The 8,372-nt window shown below is 40.8% G+C and overlaps 1 protein-coding gene across 1 annotated transcript; it reads left to right on the forward strand.

The window, feature by feature from the left end:
• Window positions 1-2,102: 2,102 nt before the first annotated feature.
• Window positions 2,103-7,947, forward strand: LOC139465164 (homeobox protein 5-like). Its single transcript, XM_071246855.1, has 2 exons — window positions 2,103-2,154; window positions 7,061-7,947. Exons 1-2 carry the CDS (start codon window positions 2,103-2,105, stop codon window positions 7,945-7,947), a joined length of 939 nt encoding a protein of 312 aa, XP_071102956.1.
• The last annotated feature ends 425 nt before the right edge of the window (window positions 7,948-8,372 follow it).

Here is an 8,372-nt window from a genome sequence, read left to right on the forward strand (position 1 = left end):
GATGGACGGATGCGAGTGTACCGCGGTCGAGGTGAACGTTACGTGAATCATTGTGTCGTGGAAGAAGATCGGTTCGGGAGCGGCAGCGTTATGGTATGGGTGGGATTACAGCAAGACAGAGGACCCGTTTTGTAGTGGTAGAGGGAAATCTCAATGGAAAGCGCTACCGCGACGAGATCATCGGCACTGTTGCTCTACCGTTTTTGCGTCGTCATGGCCCAGGCATTACCTTTCAACATGACAATACCTCGCCTCATATTGCTCGACTTGTTCAGGACTCTCTTCAACAAAACAATGTGAATGTCATCCCCTGGCCTGCTCGCTCCCCTGATCTCTCACCAATCGAGCACATGTGGTATGAGATGGATCGGCGTCTTCGACGTCAACCACGTGTTCCACAGACACTCCAGGAACGTCGAAACATGCTCCAGCAGATATTGACAGATATTACACAGGACTTTGTGCGACGTCTGGTCTATACCATGAGACGAAGATGTGTTGCTTGCATTGCAACAGTGCCGATGGTGGCCACACACGCTATTGATTTGTAAATTGACATTTTGGCATGTTCGAGTTTTTTTTATGAAATCACGCATTTTCTGAAGTCAGTATGGCAAATTAAACCATTTGAACACTTACATGAGTCTTTGATCTGTTGCAAACAGAAATTGTTTCAGATTTGGTAAAAAGCATTAAATCTTATTCAATGTCACAGGAACTTTTGTTGTTCTGTATATAACCGTTGTTTCTTTTTATAGTACGTGTTCATTTTAATTGATATGGAAAACTAACATTTCAGATATAATTGATAGGAGCATAATGTCTAAGCAAGCATGTCACACCAGGGTGAAGTTAACGATCTTTTCATGTCATGTTCGTTCAATGCTTCAAATTTAAATTCACATTACGAATTCACATTAACTGTTGGTTCATTACTTTGTCCGATGCTTACTATGATTAGAAAGGTGATAAATAACTTAAAAATTCAATTAAAAAGTGCAAGCGATATATTATATTCTAGTTATAGTTGCATGATAATAATGAACCGGAATACATTACAACCAGCTGTGAAGAATGACAGTACATGTTATGACCGCCAAAGATCTTGAAGGACGATAGGGATAAGGTGGGGAATGTTAAAGTTGACGTTTTTCATCAGTAGTGCATGTTACCGCCACGATTTGTCAAACATTCCTTCATTTGACGAGGCATACTACGTATGAGTATCCCAATGGCTCTTTTTAGGGGGTCCTCTATACGTGTTCAATGTGGGAAAGGCCGGGACTCATTGCTGGCCATGGCATTCTGTGGATGCTGTACTGCTGGAGGTGAGGATTGACGATTTATGCACGGCGAGCACGGGCGTTGTCGTCCTGAAAGACAAAACATCGACCCACACGCCATGCAAATGGGACAACAAAGATTGTCAGTGGACAGTATGTTGTCCCGATAGTGCCGCCCAGTGACCCTTTCTATTCTGGATTAGAGTCCGCTCAGTCATAGTGATGTCACCTACACCATAAACGATCCACCGCCAAACCTGTCATGCGTTGTAAGGTTGACATTGGCTTGACGTTTATTTCCAGACAGTCATTGTCTGAATGCAGATCGCGTGTCATGTAACAGAAACCATGCATGTGAAGTGCACGCCAATCTAAACAAGCATACAGAGTTGACTCCTTCCTTCTTTTCCATCAGCCATAGCATGCACGAGACAGACAATGATAAATGACAGATTGATTCTACCTTCCATTAAACTGACAATTTCAAATTTTAACTTACATGTATAGTCTGTTCAAGAAATTACAATGTATGTAGGAAATGTAGTGTACGAATAAGTGTATCAGAAATCTACGTGTCAGCTGTTTATTTGACAAATTATTTGTGTTTACCATCCATGACACAAAATACCTCAGTGTAATGAAAAAGATAATCAAATATTTTACATTTAAACATTTATTTAGGCCAGAGTATTTTTGGGTGGTTTGGAAATCCTAGAATTACAAAACGGGTTATATGTCGGTCCCACACTCCTCCTGTTGATCCATGTTAGCTGCAGAACATTTCAAATCTGCTGTTTAAGAGACAGGTCACCTGCAACCATGGAGTGGGCTCACGTTTTGGGGAGGCTTCTTGTCTTGGTGTCTGTTGGAAGTAAGTATTTCACACACGTTGAATTTGTTTCTCCTCTTTAAAGTTTTATAAAGTAAGGGGAAAAACAACCAGTTCCTAGTGAAGACACTATTGTGAACTAGTAATATGTTATTAGAGCCACAGATTGTTATCGGATGAAAAAAACAGCCTAGTCACCGCACAGTTTCACTCTCCCTTAATTGTCTGGTTTCCGTCACCATTCGGCAAAGTCCGGAGGTTGTCGTTGTCTAGTGTCTTCACATAGATTGTTAGAAAATTTGTCACCCGTACATTTTATCTCTAGCGGTTTAATTGCATATTTGTATCATATATTGATTTGATATATTTTGTCTCATATATGTTTGCTATCTTTTCTTTTTTTTTGCCACTAAATGTTTCGGTAACTTTTATTTTCACACAGTAGCGCAATTATTCTTGTGCTTATAAATATTTCTCATGTATTTATAGTCATTTTTGCCTCCTTAATACTTGTACATATCTGGTTGTAAATCTGTCGTGGTACCGTTGGATAGCTTATGTTCAGCGCTTTAAGTTGGTACTTATATCTTCCGTATTGGTTTAGTAGTTAGTTTGATATTAGGGGTTTCCCTATGTTAGGAAACAAAACTTTGGTTAGCTCACCAGGCTATTGCATTCACGGGCTGACAGGGTGCCGTTGTACAAGGCGATCTAAGCCGTACGGGGATCGTAACTCCCATACCTTAACATAGACTTACGACAGCCGTAGCGCTACGGTTATTTTGTACAACGGCAACCAGGACAGGTTGTTCTCTACGACGTCCGCGCACACGTATATAACCCTTGGCAAAATCATGTGTCTTTACCTCCAGATACCCCTAGACCATTTACCTGTCGTCTTGCTACTTCTTTGGTCAGGTCGAAACTTACGTTTCGTTAGTAAGTGGTTCTGGAGCAGTGTTCTCTCTGGTACGGACTTACTTATTGAGCTTAAACATATTAGCTAGTGTTTGCCATACTACTTATTTCTAATAATCTATAGATAAACAACCAACTTACCCGCGAGTGTCAAGTTTAGGTCAAGTACCTATTTACTACTCGGAGTCAAGTTACTCTTTTGGTCAAGTACCCTTTTCAAGGATTGTGAGTCTAGATACTCCTTAGGTCAAGTACCAAGTATCTTTTGGAAGTTTAGAATTTCCTCTCCCAGTCAAAGTGACTGAGTCTTTAGTCTGTAAGACTAGTTTGTTATTCAGACGTACTAATCTATTCAGTAGACTAAGTCTAAGTGACTTAGTTAAGGGATAAGACCTCTATGTTTATTTCCCGCTATTTAAGCGAGCCAAGGTAAATCACTCATTTGAGTGTTGAATGGTCGTAGCCGACTTAATTGGCTGTTCATGCATCTTGTCAAAGTGATGATTAAGCTACATTCTCTTTATCACTGTTATACAGTTGCTTAGCACATCAGCTTGGATATTTGTTCGCGTTTAATTAATCAGTGTTCGTTGTCAGTGTAAATTGTGTTTTCCCTGTTTCATCCATGCTTACAACTAGCTGATAATGATAACATGTGACACTTGGTACCACGTTTTCATTATTACCATACTCTGGTTGAATGACACCCAGGTGTCTGGAACACAGCTGCGTAACACAGATGTTTTAAACAGGTCCTACATGCTCGGCAGAGAGACTTAACAGAACATCATAAACTGACGAGCCAAAGACACTATACCTGTTTGTTGAATTGAAAATTGGTTATGTCTGTCTAACCATAACGAAATCGTGCAACAGTTTATTAAACGTCATCTGTGGCTTGATAAATATGTGTAAAAATGAATCTTCAACCGCTACCATGTTTTAAATTTGTTAATTATGCCAAAAATTCAAATATATTGATTTTCAAGATAAGATATTTAAGATACCCATCAGCAGTTGTGTATTGCGAAATTATATTTCTGAAACTAAAACCATGTGAATGTAATCTTGATTAATGACTAAGCGCCAGTACAGTTTATTTTGGATTATCTTAACACATTTTCAATTGAAAATCAAAACATGATAAAATCATCTGAGAAGTATCGTTTTTATTTCTCAGTTTATTTCTGAAGTATTAATGAACCATGCATCTGTGATCTGAATCTCAAGGAGAGAACTGTTGGCTTTGATCATTACATGGTAATTATTTCAGGTGAAATACAATATTTTACCTCCTTTATGTATTGAATAATTTATCTATCATTTGACTGTGTCGTGAAGTTTAATACTAATGGTCAACGCTTTGTTTTGGCATTAACTGGTCTGGCCAACCTCATGACCGAACTATTGCGACATTAACCGAATTTAAAAAATTAGCAGGAATGGTTTCAATCAAACGGTTTAACGTGCATAAATGCCTACTGGTCCGGATTTATAGTCAAGTCATCAAAACAACAATATTCAGAATTTCAAGACACATTTTTCATTTAAAAATTACTTCAATATTTTGCCTAAGAAGCGTTGGAGTAAATTCAATGTCACTTTAATAAAAGCCGCCGCCTAATATTGTTAAATATTTCTAAACCATAGGCCTCGGGTAATTGGAAACTTTTCTTTGCTAATTTTATTATGTGTTATGAATCCTAGATGTTAATCAGTATGTGTCCAATTTTAAGCCTTTAATCTTCTGTCTCAATAAACGTCTTGTTTTGACAATTGCAATAAATTGTCCCTTACATTTATATTCAACTCAAAATATTTCTTGTTGGAGTAAATACGTGCCGCGCCGAAGACGTTAACTGCAAAACGCGTGCAATAGAAAAAGTCAGTCCAGTGGTAGAGCATGTGCCAGGAGAGCGGAAGGCCGGGGTTCGATCCCCGGTCGCGTCATACCAAATGACGTTAAAAGATGGTACTGCTTGTTTCCCTGTCTGGCGCTCGGCATTAAGGAGCTGAAACAAGGACTGGTCGGCATGGAGTCAGTATACTGTGTCTGTGTGGGGTATTCATGTCAAACTGTGGCATGGTATCTCCGTGGGCTAGCACTATAAAATCTGCATTAGTCCGGACTAGTACAAGCAGCCACACACACACATCGTCTTGAATCAATTCAGCACTCCCATCACAATTGGAAATTCTGAATGCCGGTGTACCAACACATTTTATAAATACTGCTTCCGGGTCACGACCGGACATTCTGTATCCGGGCACTCACACATTTTATAAATACTGCATCTGGGATTAACCGGGTCTCCACAGTGACAACGAAGATGCTATAACTTGTCGTCATCCAGACCCCGTCGTTTCGAACCATCCAACCATTCACACATTATCAAGTTTTGTCGTTGATCGGTTGTAGGAAGTGACCCTCAATTTAATATACTGGGTGGGGGTGGGGGTGGGAGTGGGGGTGGGGGTGGGTGTTTGAGTGGGGGTGGGGGTGGGGTGTGTGGGAGGAATCGGAATATTGTTACAAACATGATACAAGACTAGGATATAATTAATGAAAAAAGCAGCCTACGAATTTAATTAATATATTTCCTTATCTAAATAATTATCTTTTCACCTGTATTACTCGAACCAATTATTTATTTTCCAAGGATATCAAATGGTCGGTTACAAAAAGTATACGAACAATATAAATAACTCGTTTAGGAAAATATAGCTTCAACAAAATGACACAATTATTATTACTAAAGATTTGTCAGATCACTTAGGGAGGCACGGGTGGCCCAGTCGTCTAAGGCGCCCCGTTCGCTGTGAAGAGTGGCGTCCCTTGGGCACGCCAGAAACCTATGATTGTGGGTTCGAATCCCGGTTCGCCCCGATTAAGTTTCTAGGTTTGTCAGCACCATACCCATGCTCGTGGGTTTTAACCCAGGAATTGTCCGAGCAGTTAACATGGCAGTTTGGTATAGATTTTGTAGATGCACAGAACACGAATATGGATGTCTTGATGACTTTCGTCTCACGTGTTGCCCTACTGTTCATAACGTCTCCAAGAGATGATATTGTGTTTCAATGAACATTAACACATCTATCATTTCGGTTTGGGCCATTCCTGTTCGCAGCATACCTTACGTTGATTTTTCAGCAAGCCCTGGCATTATTTACGGTTGAACAAATACTGTTTTATGAGCATCTGAAAGCTAAACAACCATTGTGTGCTGTTCACATTAAAAAAAAGATGTGTGCGAGGATCATGCTCCAAACAAACATACAAACATGCAAACATCCAAGTTGTGAGTCTTAGACGTTTGCCACTTTGGCGAAATCTGGAGTACAAATATGGTGCAGACAAACCTGCATTATCGGGGATAACCGGGATTCGAACACACGACCATAGGTATCAAGCGGGCTCTAAGGGACGCAACTTTGCACAGGGAATTACGGCGCCTAAGACGATTAGGTCACTCGTGCTCCCGAACATCATTATAGATGACATTATTTGACATAACAGTATACATAATTTTGTCGTTTACTGTCCCCGTCAAAATCCACCTCACCCAAACCAACCTTGCCACAAGAGAACTCCACAGTCTTGCACACATCTCCCAATCAATACTCATTACACCACCAGGAGAATGATTCTTCATTCGTTAGCAAGGATAACAGTTTCTCCTCACACTGACCAAAGTGCTGATTGACAATCGCTGCAGTACTTCGTGGCGCTGACGAAAAATCTTTTTTATATGACCGCTCATGCTCGATCTGACATGGTTGGTTGGTATTGGGGAAGCCTAGTGGTTGGAATTCTAGTTGCTCGAGTTGAATTCTCCACAATACAATGTGTGAAGAGTCCCCCTCTGTAATTTTGCTGGAGTATTGCTCAAAGCGCCGTAAACCCCAACTCGCTCATTCGTACTGAATATTTAATACACATTTAACGCCCACAAATATTAAAACATTTTCTCCGAATCCATTTTCGGCGTGGTCGTGATTCTAATGAACCCTTCTGTTTGACTTTAAGGTTTCACCTCAGGCCAGTTCATGAGTTACGACTCTGATGCCATGGACACTATGCAGGATATGGCGGAGGACAGACGTACGTACATGATGCATCAGAGGCTTTACGGCGGGGCAGGTGCCCAGTACAATACTTGGTCTGCCTACGCGACACAACAACGTCCCACATATCAGAACAACTACCAATCATCTGGACTGAACATATACGGACGAAACACCAATGTGTACGGAAGAAACACCAATGCGTATGGAGGAAATACCAATGCGTATGGAGGAAATACCAATGCGTACGGAGGAAATACCAATGCGTACGGAGGAAATACCAATGCGTACGGAGGAAACGCATACCGGCAGAATACCCAACAACGACCATGGAGTTATCAACAAAACGGGGGACATAATAATATGAATAATCAGAACGGAGGGTCCTACCAACGTCCCCAGAATTCTCAGTCTTTGAACACAAATAATGGTGCTAATTCTCAACCTTCGAAGTCTCCAGTTCCCGCACAGCACAATTTCTTACAGAAAAACCAAGGTGGTTCTTTTCAACAAGGTTCGGTGAACGCACAAGGCCATCAACAACAAGCTTCCACTATTAGGACGAATCGCCAGCCATCTTTTCAGTCCTACAACAACAACAACAACAACAACAACAACAACAACCAACAGAGCCAGCATCGACAGCAAATCCAAACTAAGTGTTCCCAGGTAACGCTAGACAGATCTAGTGGGAGACCTGCTGTGAACTTTCCAGGGGCAGTCAGCAGCATCACCCTCATGCAACAAACAAGATGGAGTCAGTGCACCCCTGCCTCCTATGGCTTCATCGGAAGATATGCTTATGTTGGAAATCGCTGTTCGGGGCAGTTCAACGTGTGTTATCAATAAGCAGAAATAACGTGTACACTGGCATTTTGAACTCATTCTAGATGCTTCAGCATCTCATAGTTGCCAGTCCTTGCCATTTCATCGTACAAATGATGAAGCACAACTGTAGGTAACACAGTGCAACGCCACGCATGTAGCTTTCCATTCTGTATCCGTTGGCAAAATAAAAGCACTTGACGGCTTTAATCTCAAATTGTTAGTTATGATTGAATTTTGTGTGATGCATGTTAAAAGTATCTAAATAGTTCAAAATAAATAATTGAATAAGATCTTATCAGTTGAACGCTACAGAGACTGATAGTGAACAAATGGCCTTGGTGAGTTAGGTTTAACTCCGCTTTTACCAGAATTCAAGTTTTATCACTATATCCTACTACAGGAGGAAAGCCCGATGTGACACAGGTCTCAGATGTTTACCACTTTCG

Source organism: Haliotis cracherodii, unplaced genomic scaffold, assembly GCF_022045235.1.
Source record: "Haliotis cracherodii isolate W230 unplaced genomic scaffold, xgHalCrac1.p SCAF_1, whole genome shotgun sequence".
In the NCBI taxonomy this organism is placed as follows: domain Eukaryota; kingdom Metazoa; phylum Mollusca; class Gastropoda; order Lepetellida; family Haliotidae; genus Haliotis; species Haliotis cracherodii.

Bases quoted from the DNA above. Each gene is read 5' to 3' on its own strand.
- LOC139465164 (XM_071246855.1), top strand. From the start codon at position 2,103: ATGGAGTGGGCTCACGTTTTGGGGAGGCTTCTTGTCTTGGTGTCTGTT. The intron at 2,155-7,060 runs GTAAGTATTTCA...TTTGACTTTAAG, and splicing joins TGTCTTGGTGTCTGTTGGAA to GTTTCACCTCAGGCCAGTTC.